We start from the raw sequence: 19,379 nt of genomic DNA on the forward strand, positions 1-19,379 counted from the left end.
CTGATTGAAGCTCTTTCCAGGCCTTAAAACCCGGACTAATGTCACTTATCATGCACAAAAGGCTGATCTGGGAACAGCTAATATTTGATCTTCGACAATCATTGCTGCGGATTGATCTGCTGTCACAGTCTCGGCGCCTCGTCAGACCAGAGGCCGTGAAACACACACACACACACACACACACACACACACACACACACACACACACACACACACACACACACACACACACACACACACACACACACACACACACACACACACACACACACACACACTGTACAGGAACAGCGTGACCTCCAAACGCGCCTGTTTGATTAACCACATCAATAATCACACACTTCTCCTCTTTTTATTCGTAACATATTTCGTCATTTTCGGTCATTTAAAAGTCCAGTCTTCTTATCAGAGTCGTTAGGCGCTATTGATCACGATTGGTTTCAATTAGCAGGCGATTACACACACACACACACACACACACACACACATCAGTCAGAGGAAATTCTGATCTCCCTCTCCTCGAGTGTGTTTTACAGTCCAGCGACACACTGATGCTCTTCTGTCCTGTTTTTGCGCTAAATGTAAAAACATGATGATCTTATTCCAGTGCAGAAATTATAAACAACAACACTCTAGATAAAGAATTTTCTCATTTTTGCGTTTGTTCTGTATTGCGGGTCTCTGCTGGGTTTCAGCTGTGTGTTGTCGCCCTCTGGTGGAGGATATTGGTAAAGGTAGAAAAAATATATATAAATAATAATGATGTAGTAATGATGATAATAATTTAAAAATACGGAGCAGTTGAGTGATCCAGTAAGCCTAACATTCAACTGAATAACCATATTATATTGGCTTGATATAGTAATAAATTTAAAAAATGCGTTAAACAGAAACAGTGTGGTGAGAAATCGAGGGATCCACCAACAAGTGCGCATGCGCTCAATGTTGGCAATGCTCTTCCTCCAGGTGGCGCTGAGGCCCAGAAGCGCAATCGTATCTCAGTTAGATTTAAGTCTAACTGGAGGCATTTGTGGACAACAAAGTATAGTTTAAGTTTATTAATACCAGTGATCAGCACAGAAATCGAGTAATCGTGGGCGCAGTGTCTGCAGAAAGATTACTATCAAGTGCAACGCAATAATCACAGACGGCTGTGATTGGCCCATCCTGAAGAGCGCTGAGAAGAGTTACGTACGTCATCGCGCCTGAACTCCACAATTAAAGTCCTCTGTCTAGCGAATCATTTAGATCGATTTAGATCCATCTTACCTGAAAAATTAGCAACAAGACCTGGGCCACTAATTTTTCAGTCTAATTGCCATTTTGTTTAAATTTAATTCTTAAATTAAGTTATTTATTAAAACGAAAGACTTTTAAAAAGGACAAAACATAATTTACGAACAGGAGTACTACATATAGGCTACCACAAGTTACATGTCAGGACTCAGGGGTAAACAAAAAGGAAGAAAACGAAGATAGAGAAAAAAGACAGAAAGGCAGCTGAAAATTTAAAATTTAAGCAGCTGTGTAGTTTTCCTTGCTTTTATGTTTTTACATTTGGATATTGTTTGTTAGTATATTTTAATATACATTTTTTCATTCCATTTGACTTTATGAATACAGTAATAATGGACAAGTATAATAAACTTTTTTAAATTCGGAAGTTATTTATTTGTTTTGATTTATTTTATGTTTCATTTATGTATGTTTAATAGACTATCTTTACTGTCTTGCTTTACCTTGCGTTTTGTCTCCTATTTTTTGTGTGTGATACATGATGTATCCCCTGTGATCTTTGTTCAATTTTTAATTTTTAAGAAATCACATTCGCATACAACCACAGAAAAGAAAAAAAGTTTAGTTGCTGATTTTAGTCTGATTTTAATTATAATCCAATGGGTGTCGCCGGTAATTGTGTCCCCCTAATGTGTAGTGTTCCACTAATAAGTGTCCGCCCCCCGACGCTGGGCTCTGGTTGGTGAGCAACGGTTCCGCCCCCAGAGTCGCCATGTATCGGTCCGCTGGCAAACTGCAGCGCTTCAGCGCGGATCTGTCGAAGCTTTGGACCCCGAAGAGATCCATCATCGCCCGGAGCATCCAGCCAGCGCCAGGACTCCTGCAAAACTCGCTTAGAATGGTAAAATCCCTGTGTTTCTGCAGTGTTTACTGAGATGTGAGCTGAACTGACGGGCCGATGAATGACCTTCATGTTTATCGTTCTTTTAAAGCCCTCAGAAATCACACATGTGTGTGTCACGTGTCTGCATTATAACTCAAGTATGCTTTTCAAAACATTATAAATGCGTGTTTCTACTTAATTCTTTCTCGAGGTGTGATTTACAGTGATTGAGAAACATCGGCATTAGTTTCTGCTCATTAAATCAGACTGATCCGTTGTTTAAGGATGAGAATCATATTCATAAATGATTGATTGACAGGTTATTGTTGTTATTCCAGGCCAGTTCAGAGTCGTACAGGATCGAGAGGGACACGTTTGGAGAACTCAAAGTTCCTTCTGATAAATATTATGGAGCTCAAACTGTCAGATCAACCATGAACTTCAAGATCGGAGGAGTTACAGAGAGAATGCCAGTGAGACATGAAACAACATTATTATTATTATTATTATTATTAATTATAGTGTGTTAGGGATTATGTGTCTGAGTTTGTCCTTTTCCTGTAGATCCAGGTGATCAAAGCCTTTGGGATTCTGAAGAAAGCCGCGGCAGAAGTCAATAAAGATTACGGTTTGGACCCAAAGATCGCAGACGCCATCATGAAAGCTGCGGACGAGGTTTATCTCTAATTATGATTGACAGCATCACAAGCGCTTATACTGTATGATCATTATAGTGTCATGAGGTGCGTTCCATTCGACAGGGTCCCTACACAAGTGTTCACTGCTCCCTACTCCCTGAACACGGTATATCAGTTGAAGTGGACTTCACTGACTTCCTGTGAAGTGATGTATCGATGTTCCCTTATTCCCTATGCCGTTTGCAGTGCCCTTCGAACCGAACATGTTCGTTCCCTTTGAATTGGAATCTCACTTAAGATGGCAAAATACCCTGTGAAGTCCACTTCGCAGTCCACTTATGGTCGAATGGAACGGACCTATGGTCGTATTGGTTGATTTCTCTCCGTCTTTGACTCCTGTGTGTGTGTGTGTGTTCCAGGTGGCTGCTGGGAAGCTGGATGATCATTTCCCGCTGGTTGTTTGGCAAACCGGATCCGGAACACAGACCAACATGAACGTCAATGAGGTCATCAGCAACAGAGCCATCGAGATACTGGGTGGAAAACTGGGCAGCAAAGATCCTGTTCACCCCAATGACCACGTCAACAAGAGCCAGGTCTCACACACTCACTCGCTGACTCACTTACTCACTCACTCAATCACTCACCCACTCACTGACTCACTCACTGACTCATTCACTGACTCACTCACTCACTCACTCACTCAATCACTCACCCACTTACTGACTCACTCACTGACTCATTCACTGACTCACTGACTCACTCACTGACTCACTCACTCACTCACTCACTGACTCATTCACTCACTCACTCACTCACTCACTCACTCACTCACTCACTCAATCACTCACCCACTCACTGACTCACTCACTGACTCATTCACTAACTCATTGACTCACTCACTCACTCACTGACTCACTCATTCACTGACTCACTTACTCACTGACTCACTCACCCACTCACTCACTCACTCACTGACTCATTCACTGACTCATTGACTCATTGACTCACTCACTCACTGACTCACTCATTCACTGACTCACTTACTCACTGACTCACTCATTCAATGACTCATTGACTCACTCACACACACACACTCACTCACTGACTCATTCACACACACACACACACACACACACACACACTCACTGACTCCTCTTCTGTTGTGTGTGCAGAGCTCGAACGACACGTTCCCCACCGCTATGCACATCGCCGCTGGTAAAGAGGTTCACGAGGTTCTGCTGCCGGGGCTCCAGGCGCTGCACGACGCTCTCGCGGAGAAAGCTCTGCAGTTCAAAGACATCATCAAGATCGGCCGCACACACACACAGGACGCCGTGCCGCTCTCTCTCGGACAGGTTTAGATATCTCAACATTCATACATATACAGTATATATCCCTTCTGATGAATTTAGTTTTAAAATTATAAAAAATTGCATGAAATTATCAAATTCTACAAGAACTTGATAATGTTGCAGAAATGTGTTACTATCCACAACCAATGCCTTTCAACTTAACTTGTGTGTGACTGTCCTGCAGTCTGTGCAAATAGAGATATTTTTGTGAATACATATGTGTGTAACACACACATTTTCTTTAGTATAAGTGTGTAATCATCATTTGTGCTTGCAATGAAGCATGTACATGTGTGGATCAGGTGACACGCGTTCATTCTCTCTGAGTCTTGTGTGATACATTTGACCAGAGAATGTCTAATTGAAGAGAATTGGCACTGGCTGGTTACTTCCGGGTTCTGGACTGGCTGCAGTAACGCGTCTCTGTCCATGCGGGGGCGCTCGAGTGCAGAATGAATGGGAGTCAATGGGGTTTCACCCCCTGAAATCCACTTTTCTCAGGATGTAATTTTTTGTCAAGTAATTTGAAAGTTGCATTCAAAAGGGAGGGCTAAGATAATACACTTGCATTTTTAAGTTCACTTATCTGTTCTAAAAATCCGTTCAAAACTGTGATGACGTCACACAATAGCAGAATGCTAGCGTGATCCGGCCAACAACGGCCTAACCTGTAAGAAATCAAAAGGACATAAGTACTCGTTCATTCGACTTTTGGCCTATAATCTATATTGAACTTGCGGAATCAACAATAAAATCTATTTTGATTTAACGACAAGCAGGTGAAAGAGACACATTTAGCCGTTTAGCCCCATAGACTCCCATTCATTCTGCTCTCGCTCATGATCACCTCCAGTGGAATTCTAATGGAACTGCAACCAGGATGATACACAACGGGCCAAGGCTCTCCGTTAGATGGGCTCTGATTTGACTTAGAGATAAGTCTTCTTTGTTGTGTGTGTGTGTGTGTGTGCAGGAGTTTGGCGGGTACGTGCAGCAGGTGAAGTACAGCATCGAGCGAGTGAAGGCCGCGATGCCGCGTGTGTATGAGCTCGCAGCCGGCGGCACTGCGGTGGGAACCGGCCTTAACACACGCATCGGCTTCGCTGAGAAAGTGGCGGAGAAAGTGTCTGCACTCACAGGTAACACACACTCACACACACACACACACGAATTCAACAAAGCTGAATGTTCATCATTACTCCAGTGTCCAGTGTCACATGACCCTTCAGAATCACTGTAATATGAGGCTCTGCTCTGGAGAAGTGTGTGTGTGTGTGTGTGTGTGTGTGTGTGGTCATCACCAGTGAGGCTCTGCTCTGCTCGTGTGCAGGACTGCCGTTTGTGACGGCGGAGAACAAGTTCGAGGCTCTGGCGGCCCATGATGCACTGGTGGAGCTGAGCGGCTCTCTGAACACTGTGGCCGTGAGCCTGATGAAGATCGCCAACGACATCCGCTTCCTGGGGTCGGGACCTCGGTCGGGTCTCGGAGAACTCGTGCTGCCCGAGAACGAGCCCGGGTCCAGCATCATGCCGGGTGAGTGACAGGCCTGTCAGCCAATCAGAGCCGCAGAACCCCAAATCTCATCATCCTCCTGTGTGTTTTACAAACACCTTATTTACACACTGATAAATTAATAATATACTGCACATTTACACACACACACACACACACTGTGAGCTCGACCTCTAAACTTTAGCTCCGGCCTTGTGTTTCTGTTCTATTTTTAGGATGCTCTGATGTTCGTGACCTTTGAAAAATGCAACACACACTCTCACACACGCACACACTCTCTTTTACACCTCTCACTCTCACATTGCACACACACACACACACACACACACACACACACACACACACACACACACACACACACACACACGCACACACAATGCTTTAGACTGCCATTAGGATCAGAGAAGTGTGTGTGTTGTTAACTGTTGTAGCTGTAAACCAACACCAGCAACTGAAGTGTGAAGTGAATCCCACCCTGAACTGTGTGTGTGTGTGTGTGTCTCAGGGAAGGTGAACCCCACGCAGTGTGAGGCGTTGACTATGGTGGCGGCTCAGGTGTTCGGGAATCATGTGGCCGTCACTGTCGGAGGAAGCAACGGACACTTCGAGCTCAACGTCTTCAAGCCAATGATCGTGAGTCCACGTCACACACCTCCTCGTCTCCTCCACACACACACACACACACACACCCCTCCTGCTCAGACTGCAGGGTCCGCATGCTCAGGTGACGGACTGGATGTTTCTGTTTCAGATCAAGAATGTCCTGAACTCTGCCAGACTTCTGGGCGACGCTTCGGTCTCCTTCACCAACAACTGTGTGGTCGGGATCAAGCCCAACATCGAGAGGATCAACAAGCTGATGAGCGAGTCGCTGATGCTGGTCACGGCTCTCAACCCTCACATAGGTGAGTGTGTGTGTGTGTGTGTGTGTAGCGTATCGCCTCTGAGAACATGCATCCTGTGTTTGGATGAAGGACTGTAAGTGTGGGGAACAGACAGCAGAGGGCGCTGTGTGTGTGTGTGTGTTTGATCCATAGACTGTAAAAAATATGGACAAAGCGTCTGTGACGTCACCCATAGACTCTCTGGAGAACGGGTTTGAGGCTGTTTATGGGCGGCGCCACACTGGAAAATCTTGGGAAATACAAAACACAAAAGTTTCAGAAAGGATAGAGAGGTGGTGTGATGTGTTGTGTCAGATCATGGCCGAGACGTCAAATTCACTCGGCGCAGCCCGTTATCAGCTGTCAATCAAAGTTAACCGCCCTTATTTGTCATACGTTTTATATCTAAATATGATCTAAATTAACGAGTTAGAAAAAAATTCACCCGCCTCACAGTTGTCACGTAAAAGTCCATGTGACCAAACTAAACATATGAATTTATGCTGTGAAAACGGACATTATAACGTCTATGACGTCTATGGATATCTGCTCCCTTTCGGGACCGCCCTCTAGTGGATTTGAGACGTATTGCAGTTTATCGCACTTCCGGGTAGGCTTCATCTTTCAGATTAGAATGTTGCCGCTTGGTTCGATCCTGCATGCGTTGGCCTGTTAAAGAGTCATGAAGCAGTTTGAAAATGCTACAGAAGAGGAGAGAGACATTTGTTTGACATTCAGAAATGACTGGAATGACTGGTGTGTGTGGTCTCTCCTCAGGCTATGATAAAGCGGCCACTATAGCGAAGACGGCACACAAGGAGGGCTCGACTCTGAAGGAGACGGCGCTGAAGCTCGGCTTCCTGACGGAGGAGCAGTTCGACCTGTGGGTGCGTCCTGAAGACATGCTGGGACCCAAATAACCTCTCGCTCTTCAATAAAACACTTGCCCTGTTCAAACACTTCGTTCCTCGTGTCTGTGCCCAATGATCTGTGAATGCTAGATCTCTGAACGCTAGATCTGTGAACACTAGCTGAACGCTAGATCTCTGAACGCTAGATCTCTGAACGCTAGATCTCTGAACGCTAGATCTCTGAACGCTAGATCTGTGAACGCTAGCTGAACACTACATCTGTGAACACTAGCTCTGTGAACGCTAGATCTGTGAACGCTAGCTCTGTGAACGTTAGATCTCTGAACGCTAGATCTCTGAACGCTAGCTGATGCTAGATCTCTGAACGCTAGCTCTGTGAACGTTATATCTGTGACCCTAACCCTAACTCTGAACTCTAGCTCTGTGAACGCTAGATCTCTGAACGCTAGCTCTGTGAACGCTAGATCTCTGAAGGCTAGATCTCTGAACGCTAGCTGATGCTAGATCTCTGAACTCTAGCTCTGTGAACGCTAGATCTCTGAACGCTAGCTCTGTGAACGCTAGATCTCTGAACGCTAGATCTCTGAACGCTAGCTTTGTGAACGCTAGATCTCTGAACGCTAGCTCTGTGAACGCTAGATCTCTGAACGCTAGCTCTGTGAACGCTAGATCTCTGAACGCTAGCTTTGTGAACGCTAGATCTCTGAACGCTAGCTCTGTGAACGCTAGATCTCTGAACGCTAGCTCTGTGAACGCTAGATCTCTGAACGCTAGATCTCTGAACGCTAGCTCTGTGAATGCTAGCTCTGTGAACACTAGCTGATGCTAGATCTCTGAACGTTAGCTCTGTGAACGCTAGATCTCTGAACGCTAGATCTGTGAACGTTAGCTCTGTGAACGCTAGCTCTGTAAACGCTAGATCTCTGAACGCTAGCTCTGTGAACACTAGCTGATGTTAGATCTCTGAACGCTAGCTCTGTGAATGTTAGTTCTGTGAACGCTAGCTCTGTGAACGCTAGCTCTGTGAACACTAGCTGATGTTAGATCTCTGAACGCTAGCTCTGTGAACGCTAGACTGTGAACGCTAGCTCTGTGAACACTAGCTGATGTTAGATCTCTGAACGCTAGCTCTGTGAACGCTAGACTGTGAACGCTAGCTCTGTGAACACTAGCTGATGTTAGATCTCTGAACGCTAGCTCTGTGAATGTTAGTTCTGTGAACGCTAGCTCTGTGAACGCTAGATCTCTGAACGCTAGATCTCTGAACACTAGCTGATGTTAGATTTCTGAACGCTAGCTCTGTGAACGCTAGACTGTGAACGCTAGCTCTGTGGACACTAGCTGATGTTAGATCTCTGAACACTAGCTCTGTGAACACTAGCTGATGTTAGATCTCTGAACGCTAGCTCTGTGAATGTTAGTTCTGTGAACGCTAGCTCTGTGAACGCTAGATCTCTGAACGCTAGATCTCTGAACACTAGCTGATGTTAGATTTCTGAACGCTAGCTCTGTGAACGCTAGACTGTGAACGCTAGATCTGTGGACACTAGCTGATGTTAGATCTCTGAACGCTAGCTCTGTGAACGCTAGATCTGTGAACGTTAAATCTGTGAACGCTAGATCTCTGAACGCTAGCTCTGTGAACGCTAGACTGTGAACGCTAGCTCTGTGAACACTAGCTGATGTTAGATCTCTGAACGCTAGCTCTGTGAACGCTAGACTGTGAACGTTAAATCTGTGAACGCTAGATCTCTGAACGCTAGCTCTGTGAACGCTAGACTGTGAACGCTAGCTCTGTGAACACTAGCTGATGTTAGATCTCTGAACGCTAGCTCTGTGAACGCTAGACTGTGAACGCTAGCTCTGTGAACACTAGCTGATGTTAGATCTCTGAACGCTAGCTCTGTGAACGTTAGTTCTGTGAACGCTAGCTCTCTGAATGCTAGCTCTCTGAACGCTAGCTCAGCTCGTGATTCTGTGGTGATGGACCGTGCGTGTGTGGTTCGTATCGGTTTACAACATTAAACACTGTTAGCGGATCCGCCGCTTCGCTAAAATGTGTTTCTCAAAATAATGATGTTTTTGACAGATTTTAGTGAACTATAATAATCTGATCCGTGTCACGAAGCAAAAGCATTCTTGAAAATAGGATTGATGTTCTTCATGTAACGTGTGTGTGTGTGTGTGTGTGAGAGAGAGATTATGAGCGAGGGTTTGTGCAGATGATCCTCACCGAGGGAAGCACACACACACACACACACACACACACACACACCAGCAGCACTTCCTCAAGTCGAGTCTGGCATTTCACCTGCTCTGTGTTGATATTCAGAGCCTGTGTGAGATCATCAGTCCCACTGAGCCTCGGGTCTCACACACACACACACACACACACACACACACACAGAGCAGAGGAAGAGGAGAGCGGCGGGGAGCTGAGAGACATATGGCCACCACAGGAGGAGATGATAGAGTGTGTGTGTGTGAGTGAGTGTGTTTGTGGATGTATGGGTGTGGTTACCTGGAGATGCAGGTGTGTGTGTGTGTGTGTGTGTGTGTGTGTGTCTACAGGCTCGGTTTGGTTTTCCCTCAGTATGTTTTCATCATGTGACTCATTATATCCTAATAAATCCAGCGACACAAACACCTGATAGGATATTTATATCTAGTTATCATATCATATTTGATTTATTTCTGTCACATATTTGATGGGTTCGTAAATAAATGTTTGCATTAGTGATGCACCGAGATGATGGATACATTATCCTTAAATCTAAATCAAAATTTTCATATAAATTTATAAAATAGTCTCATCATTAAAAGCCATTTCCCAATAACACAATTATAATATATTCATCATCATTTTATGACAGACTGAACTGTTGCACTGAACTCTATTTTCCTCTATTTAAATGATTCATACGAAATTATACATTATTCATAAGCTTTAATATATCTGCCAAATCTTCTAATAGAGTTATGTTCTGCAAACTCTTCCGGATCCAGAGATCCACTCTTCTGCTGACGGCACTGTCATCTCAACACACACACACACACACACACACACACACACACACACACCTCCATCTGCAGATCATCTGGTGTGTTCAGCATCCTCATCAGTGTGTTTCACTGTTTAAACATGCTTCGCTAAATCATAATTAGAACAAAAAGTCACAATTATGAGATAAAAATTATGAGATGGCTTATGCCGTCATTTACACTTTTGTCACAGTTTTGACCTTTTATGATTTTGTCAGTTTTGACAAATATTACTTTGTATGTAAAATGACAAGTCAGATCAATGACTTTGTATGTCATAATTATGACTTTTTGTGTCATTTTAACTTTTATTTTATGACTTATGTTGTAATGAAAAAAATGATAACTAGTTAAAATCTTGACTTTTGTTTCTAAAAGTTTTATTTTTGTCCCAATTTCAACTTCTTATGTCAGAATTTTGTCTTTTTGTCAATTTTGACTTTATCTCATAAATACTTTTTATTCCATTATTTTGGATTTTAAATGTCACAATTATCCTTTTTATGTGACCACTTGGACTACTTGGATTATACTAATTCAAGAGTCAAAAAGAGTTTTTATACTCAAAAAGAGTCAAAAAAATTAAAACTTGCGATGTCTTCTGACATTGTGTGTCATAATTTTTTTTGCACACAAAATACATCAAGAGTATTTTTCATAAATGTGATTTAAATGTTTGTTGTTAGCTAAAACAGTGTTACATGTTTCATGAGTGGTTTTGTGTTTTATGATTGAGAAGCCTCAGAATTTGCCTTTCAATAATAAAAACACACTCTATTTACTAGAGTGTGACAACTAGCCCCAGTGTCCCGTACACAGGCAAGACCAGATGTTTAGACCACAAAGTGGAAGTCCAAAGAAAAAACAAATACCAGTCAACTTTAAAATGAGATTTATGAGAAAATAAATATGGAAGAGAATTATATGCCACAATATTACTTTTGTTGGCATATGATGCAGGCTGTTGATTAAAAAACAATAAATGGCACACAGTGTACAGTGTAAAAAATATTGTTGTTTTAACGTGAAAAATGAAGTAACCTGGTTGCCTTAAAAGTTTTAAGTTGAAATGGAAATTGAAGGAAATATACTCAAAATATTATGTTATCTGAACTACATAAATTATTCAAGCTTATTTGACAAAAGAAAAAAATGTGATTACAAATCATGAAAATATTTTTTTTAAAGTGATAGTGTAATGAAATGTGTGACATGGACGCAGCGGCAGCTCTTTCTCTCGCGTGCATGAGCGCGCGTGTGATTGGCCGCTGATCCCTGCGCGTTCACGCTCTAGTTGTGAGATTTGCGCGCCGCCGTTCGCTGTGAGGAGAGGAGAGGAGAGGAGAGGAAAGCGATAGTTGTTACACCGAGGGGCAAATAACTCATCGATTCCGATGAATAAAACTGCCTCCGCTACCCCTGCAGCTGACGCACCGCCCCGAGGAGCGACGCGAGCGATTCTGTGAGGTAAATGCTTCTACAGTCTGCGGGGAAATGTGTGTTTATTCGACGCGTGACGCGGGACCATTAAACACCTTCCTCCCATCCGTCAGTGTTTCATCCTCCTCATCTCCGAGGCCGCTCGTGCCGTGTGTGTGTGTGTGTGTGTGTGTGTCAGTGTTGTGCTTTTGTGTGTCAGTGTTATGCTGCTATGTGTCAGACAGTGTTGTGAATGTTGTGTCAGTGTTTCAGTATTATGTGTCAGTGTTGTGTTGTGTGTCAGACTGTGTTGTGAATGTTGTGTGTCAGTGTTGTGCTTTTGTGTGTCAGTGTTGTGTTTTTGTGTGTCAGTGTTGTGCTTTTGTGTGTTAGTGTTTTGTTGTTGTGTGTCAGACTGTGTTGTGTTTTTGTGTGTCAGTGTTGTGCTTTTGTGTGTCAGTGTTGTGTGTCAGTGTTGTGTTTTTGTGTGTCAGTGTTGTGCTTTTGTGTGTCAGTGTTGTGTGTCAGTGTTGTGGTGTTGTGTGTCAGGCAGTGTTGTGAATGTTGTGTGTCAGTGTTGTGTTTTTGTGTGTCAGTGTTGTGGTGTTGTGTGTCAGGCAGTGTTGTGAATGTTGTGTGTCAGTGTTGTGTTTTTGTGTGTCAGTGTTGTGTGTCAGTGTTGTGTTGTTGTGTGTCAGTGTTGTGTTGTTGTGTGTCAGTGTTGTGCTTTTGTGTGTCAGTGTTGTGCTTTTGTGTGTCAGTGTTGTGTGTCAGTGTTGTGTTGTGTGTCAGTGTTGTGTTGTTGTGTGTCAGTGTTGTGCTTTTGTGTGTCAGTGTTGTGTTGTTGTGTGTCAGGCAGTGTTGTGAATGTTGTGTGTCAGTGTTGTGCTTTTGTGTGTCAGTGTTGTGTTGTTGTGTGTCAGTGTTGTGTTGTTGTGTGTCAGACTGTGTTGTGAATGTTGTGTGTCAGTGTTGTGCTTTTGTGTGTCAGTGTTTCAGTATTGTGTGTCAGTGTTGTGTTGTGTGTCAGACTGTGTTGTGAATGTTGTGTGTCAGTGTTGTGCTTTTGTGTGTCAGTGTTGTGTTGTTGTGTGTCAGTGTTTCAGTATTGTGTGTCAGTGTTGTGTTGTGTTTTCGTGTGTCAGTGTTGTGTGTCAGGCAGTGTTGTGAATATTGTGTCAGTGTTTCAGTATTGTGTGTCAGTGTTGTGTTGTGTTGATGTGTATCAGTGTTCTATCTATCTATCGTCTGTCTATCTGTCACTTTCATCCATCATCCTCCTCGAAGAGAAAACTTTCCTTGTGTTAAAAATGAAATGCTGTAGATTTTTCCATGATTCTAGATATTGCTGCAGGTGTTCATGGTCTTAAATAATGAATAAATAATCACCCCCCCCCCTCTCTCTCTCTCTATACCCCCCCAGGAGTACGGCTCAGCTTGAGGAATGGCTCAGCTGGGCTCGGCTCAGACTCAGAGCACTAATGGAGTGGCGGATGAGTCTCCCAACATGCTGGTGTACAGGAAAGTAAGTCCAGCTGACCCCTCACCTCTGAACCATCCGCTCACCCAGCAGTCTTCATGGTTCTGAATCGATTCACAAATGTCAAAAATCAATATATTAACGTATATGAACGTAATATCTCAATATATGAACGTAAATTAAGTTAACGTGATATTGACGGAACGCATAAGAAGTAACTCACATCACCATGCTGTAATCCGACCTGTCATACACACGTTACACGTAGGCGTACAGTACGGCCTCCACAGTGTGTATCAGTGCCAGTGTGCTACATAATTCTATATTTTTGTATGAGCTGCTGGTACATAACTCTATTTTTTTGTGTTTGCGTGTGTGTGACACTAATGTCCACGTCTTTCTTTCTTCAGTCGAAAAGAAATGAAGGTTTTTGATGAAAACATTCCAGGATTTTCTCCTTATAATGGACTTCAATGGGAACCAAACGGTTCAAGGTCCAAAAGACACTTTCAGTGCAAAGTTGCAAACTGTTCAAAGGGCTTTAAACGATTTTAGACGATGAATAAGGGTCTTATCAAGCGAAACGATCGCTCATTAAAAAAATAAATAAAGTTTACATTTTTTAAGCTCAAATGGTCGCCTTGCTCTTTTCTGCGCCTTCGTGACTCTCCTGTTCGAACTCGTTCATCAAAATGAACAAATCTTTTCCCAAGTCAACTCGTTCAGTTCATTCGTTGAATGAACCAAATGACTAGCCTGACTTCGTCATACTCATTTTCTAATAAGAATATGAGTCTGATACCGCTTCGTTGGGCTTTGATTATGAGGCGTGTCGTAACCGAACCAGGAAAAAAAAAACCTCTGCATTTAATTGGATAGTTGGTAAACCTACCAACCAATCAGAGCAACGCATAAGTCAACTCCTTTGCATAGCACAGTTTTCAACTACTGAACTTACTTATTTTAGATTAGAAGTTAAATAACGAGTGTTGCTTCTTTTACTTACTTCTCCATGAGTGCCACCAAAGGAGAAACCACAACGACCACAGGCTTTTCATTACGTCCCGTCTTCTTAGCGACCGTCAGAGCCGCTGATAAGTTACACTTTTCCCGAATCATGTTGGAAGGACGCCAAAAATATCTTTCCGATCGACAAATGCCTTGATTGCAGTTTTCTGTTCGTCTATTAAAATGAATGCGCTGTCGATTTATTTTACAACAGACGCGACAGAGGAATCTATACATCTCAATTCTCCAGCTGCAGTCGTCTCTGAGGGAAACCAGTTAGCGCTCTTTGATAACGTGATGATTACGTCCCTGAAGATCACCTGTCCATCATCGTATAAAGCCCGCCCTGGCAATTTGATTGGCCCGTTCATTTCTTGCCTGATCATAATTACTCCTCAATGGATCGAGTCCAGACCGAACTTCCCGACCGAAAAATGTTGTGGGCAGAGTTCGGGCTGGCATGCAGGCTACCAAATGACACGAAAAAAGATTTGTTCACGAACGCACATCACAGAACAGAGCAAGGCGACCATTTGAGCTTATAACCTTAAACTTCGTTAAATGAGCGATCGTTTTGCTTGATAAGACTCTTATTCACCATCTGGAATCGTTTAAAGCCCTTTGAACAGTTTGTAGTTTGCAGTGAAACTGTCTTTTGGACCTTGAACCATTTGGACCCCATTGAAGTCCATTATATGGAGAAAATCCTGGAATGTTTTCATCAAAAACCTTCATTTCTTTTCGACTGAAGAAAGACATGGACATCTTGGATGACACGGGGGTGAGTAAATTATCAGCAAAAGTTTTTTTTAAAGTGAACTACTCCTTTAAGTCAGTTCAGGGATGCTTCATTTGTCATGTTCCAGCTCAGCTCAGTTCTCGTATAGTGGTGTCAGAGCAGGAGATCAATAATATTGTTGAATATTAAATGTCCTCAACTGAGCAAGCCAAAAGCCAATGGTGACCGTTGAACCAAAACTCCATCAGTGAAAACCAAACGCTGATATAGGAATTGATATTATTTATATATGAGATGTTATTCAGTCCTCCGGACATTACACACAAGCTTTTTTTGTTATGATAGTGATAGTGCCTGTTCATGTGAGTATCTGTCCGTCGGTGTTGGGAACAAGTGCTTTACTACATTAGCTTGTCTGCAATTAAATAAATCAGTTATTCCTAAATTATTATTTACCTGTATGAAGTGGCCCAAATTTGATGATTTTTAAAAGTTGAACTTGTAGTTGCGTTTTATTATGTAGATTTAGCATTGTGCTTCCCTGCTGATTGTGTTTCTGGGTCACACGGTGATCTACATGTCCGGTGTTTATGCTCTGATTATATATTTGCATAAATATAGCGCGGTGATGACATCATCAGGACGTGCATTAGCGAGAGTTCGTTCAGGAATCTCGTCTGACCTCTTTTCGTCTGCAGTGTGTGTTTGTGTTTCGTCTGCTCTATATTCAGAGATCTCTGTGTTTCTGACCCGAATAGAGATATTTTAACCCGTTTTTTATTAACCTTGACCATTTAGAAGTTTCATTAATGGACGTATTTTAAAAAGACTTGAGAGAAATGTTAGATATTCTATCAAATAGCAAACTGAAAGTGAGAGACATTTTTTATGTTCTTGTATGAAAAATATTATTAAATTATTGAATGTAATATGCACGATATATCTGCCCCCATATCGGTATCGTCTGAAACGTTAATTAATTTCGAATGTTATCGGCCCGGTTAGAAGATTAATATATCCGATATATTAAAGCCGATACATAATCTATTATTTATGACACATTTTAGATGCACTGTTCAACATCATGGTTTTGAATTGCTTTAAATATGATTGAAATCATAAAAATAGAGTGAAGTGTTTGTCAAGTTTGTCATATCAGCTACATAAAATCATAATAGGAATATTATAATTGTGTGTTGGAATGTGGCTTTTAAGTGTGAGACTTTTGTCTTTGTAATCAGGCTCTCAAAAATAATATAAAAATTTAGATTTAGATTTTTCAGCCAATATATCGGTTATCGGTTTCCCCAGTATAAAGAATTATCGGTTATCGGTAACTGCCTAAATTTTTATATCGGCTCATCCCTACTATTTATTAAAATTTTATATTATCATGATTATTTTAATTTCTGCTACTCTGAGATTATGAAATTCAACATTTAATTAATTAATTTAATACTATAATGATAAGAATTCCATCATCATCTTAAAACTTGTGTATTTTTACCTGTCGTATTTCCCACAGCGACCTACGGCTGTTTGTGGAAATAGAGATGTTAAAACGGAGCATTTCTGCATGAACACGTCACAATATTCCTCATTATAATAATTAATGTGCATAATAAAGGGGCGGGGCCTGGTTGAGTTAGTTTGTAGTGTGTTAAACTGGCGGTTATGGAAAGGGGCGGGACATTTCCCAAACACACTCAGCGCTCGACCAATCACAGCACACTGCTCCAGCCGACCAATCGGACCACAGTGTGTTTTCAGAAGGAGGGGCTTCATAGAGACAGGAAGTAAAGCGAGCGTTCCTGACAGACTGGGAAGAGAGGAGCCGCAACTCAACATTAATCAACATTCAAGCAGGAAAACCTGCGCTAGTAGAGACAGAAACACATCACGAGTGTGACACTTCATAATCTTTTGTCATTTACAGAGCGTAGTCTATTATTGTCATCATTAATTGCATAATTGAAGTCATTGTGCTGTTTAGTAGTTGCAGGAGGCGAGTTCTGCGTTCTGTAATGAAGCGCAAAATATATTAATGTGTGAAACGTGTCAGATCTGTCATCACTCTCATTCTTCTGAGATGATTTTTCTTGTTTTAGATGAACTATTTCTCTAGTTGTGTCTATCGGACAGGTCTTGTTTTCTGAGAGGATTGTGATTGTATTAATGATTTATTCAGTGAATGGGAGATTACTGACGCAGCTTCATTTTCAAATTCATAATGTCCCAAGAGGCAAATATGAGAGTAGTCGCATCCGATTAGTTGAATCAGGACACATGTCCATGTATTTCAATGAGGCGCGCGTTCTAGATGTGGTTCTCATTAGATAAACTACACTAGAAGTCTCTTCTGCTCACCAAAGCTGTGTTTATCATCAGAAATACTGTAAAAACAGTGAAATATTATTCTAATGTAAATCACCTGTGAATATGCAGTGAAGTGTAATTTATTCCTGTGATCAAAGCTGAATTTATCATCATTACTCCAGTCTTCAGTGTCACATGACCCTTCACAAATCACTCTAATATGAGGATTTGTAATAATATTTCACAATATTACTGGATTTACTGTATTTTTTGATCAAATAAATATAGAGTTAAGCATAAAGAGAATTTTCAAAAACGTGCACTTTCAAAAAAAAAAGCGCCCCGCCTCCCAAGCACCACTAACTCCGCCTCCGTTTCCCTCGTAAGCTGATATTAGGGTCCCACTTTATGTTAAGTGGCTTTACATTGAAATTAATAATTTGATACAATGGACTTATTGTGTACATACATGTTTTTACATTGTGCTTATATTTTAAAAATACCAGCATGTAATTACAGCTGTAATTAATTTATGTAATTACATTTCTAATTACACAGTTGACCCATCCCTCACACCTTAACCTACCCTTAAACCGACCCATACCACCACACCTGTCCCTAAACTTACCCGTATCACACCTCAATAGCAGCAAAAGTGTTTTACAATACAACAGGACCACAATAATACGTTGTACTTGTTTTTCAATGTAGTTAGTACTTAAAGTGGGACCGATATTAGTATTTAAACTCTTCTCTATGATATACTTTTTTTAATGACACACTGTCTCTTTCTCTCTCATACACACACACACACACACACACACACACACTCGTGTCCTCGTGTTAACGGTGTCTTTAAGCCTCAGATGATAACGACTGAAACTGATTTGTCAGTGACGTTGAGAGTGTGTGATCGTCGTGTGTGTGTGTGTGTTGTTTCTCACTGTTGGCTTCAGCTTTATCCTCTGTCCGTCGGCGCTGTAAATGCTGATTGATTTTCAGAGACGCCGTTCATTCATTGTAATTAAATAGATCGGAGCCCAGAGCTGTTCTCAGATTAATGCCAGTGTTAATGGATTGGATCATTTACAGCAATCTTCCCGTTCACGGTTGACACCTCTCCTTCTCTTCTCCGGATATTATACTTCACACTAATATCAAACGAGGAAGACACTAGTCCTGATTACAGTTTTTTTTATTCGCTTTGGTACTATTTTCACAAGTAAGGTGTACATTTTCAAAACTCTTAGTGCTAATATCACACATGATCATCAAAAGTGCACTTTTTTCAAACATTTCGTCATGTTTTCAACTGTGTTAGTACAATTCACACAATCACAAAGTATCCTTTTCACAACACAAAATAAGTGTTTCATCTACGTTATTGTTTCATTCACAGTAAAGCTCTTACTATCAAACTTTTGATTTGCATCTCTTTTTGTTCAGTTTAGGGCTGTGCAAAAGTTAATTGCGATTAATCGCATCCAAAATAAAAGTCTGTGTTTACATAATATATTTGTGTGTGCTGTATATAATTATTTTGTATATATAAATACACACACATGCATGTATATATTTAAGAAAATTCGTTATTCATATATAAAATATTTATATTTTTTATAATATAGATTATGTATTTATATACATATACAGAATTTAAGCGCAAATAATTCTTAAATATATACATGCATGCATAGGTATTTATATATACAAAATAATTATATACAGCACACACAAATATATTATGTAAACACAGACTTTTATTTTGGATGCGATTAATCGCAATTCATTTTTGCACAGCCCTAGTTCAGTTTAATACTTTTGTCTATTATTTAATCCAACAGATCTTAATGGTTAATCAATTAATCATTTGGTAAACCTATAGATTTTCATTTCAGCAATATACAGTATATGGATTTTGAGAACTACAGAAATAAAATGTGTGTTTGTATGAATATTTACAGTAAATTACTATAGCTAATTGATTTCGCATA

General features: G+C 41.3%; 2 protein-coding genes across 4 annotated transcripts in view; both read left to right on the plus strand.

The window, feature by feature from the left end:
- The first annotated feature begins 1,958 nt into the window (after positions 1 to 1,958).
- fh (fumarate hydratase) lies at positions 1,959 to 7,471 on the plus strand. The gene is made up of 10 exons (XM_039651334.2): positions 1,959 to 2,137; positions 2,458 to 2,592; positions 2,684 to 2,794; positions 3,177 to 3,353; positions 3,933 to 4,115; positions 5,086 to 5,251; positions 5,443 to 5,646; positions 6,131 to 6,258; positions 6,377 to 6,530; positions 7,287 to 7,471. The coding sequence occupies exons 1-10, from the start codon at positions 2,009 to 2,011 to the stop codon at positions 7,427 to 7,429; spliced, it is 1,530 nt and encodes a 509-aa protein (XP_039507268.2). The 5' UTR covers positions 1,959 to 2,008; the 3' UTR covers positions 7,430 to 7,471.
- A 4,253-nt stretch (positions 7,472 to 11,724) lies between these two features.
- Positions 11,725 to 19,379, plus strand: part of rgs7b (regulator of G protein signaling 7b) — a 28,321-nt gene continuing 20,666 nt past the window's right edge. For 2 of the 3 annotated variants that reach the window (XM_089122445.1, XM_039651355.2), the window contains exons 1-2: positions 11,726 to 11,890; positions 13,266 to 13,367. In XM_089122445.1, the coding sequence (XP_088978571.1) occupies positions 13,287 to 13,367 (81 nt within the window). In that variant the 5' untranslated portion in view covers positions 11,726 to 11,890; positions 13,266 to 13,286. Of the gene's footprint in view, positions 11,891 to 13,265; positions 13,368 to 19,379 lie in introns of all 3 variants that reach the window. The other variant, XM_089122444.1, reaches the window with a different exon arrangement.

The sequence above is a fragment of the Pimephales promelas genome, chromosome 17 (genome assembly GCF_988280905.1).
Source record: "Pimephales promelas chromosome 17, fPimPro1.hap1.1, whole genome shotgun sequence".
NCBI lineage: Eukaryota > Metazoa > Chordata > Actinopteri > Cypriniformes > Leuciscidae > Pimephales > Pimephales promelas.

Coding starts and splice junctions, on each gene's coding strand:
- fh (XM_039651334.2), top strand. CDS start 2,009: ATGTATCGGTCCGCTGGCAAACTGCAGCGCTTCAGCGCGGATCTGTCG. Junction 4,116..5,085: donor TGCCGCTCTCTCTCGGACAG/GTTTAGATATCT, acceptor GTGTGTGTGCAG/GAGTTTGGCGGGTACGTGCA. Junction 6,259..6,376: donor ACGTCTTCAAGCCAATGATC/GTGAGTCCACGT, acceptor TTTCTGTTTCAG/ATCAAGAATGTCCTGAACTC.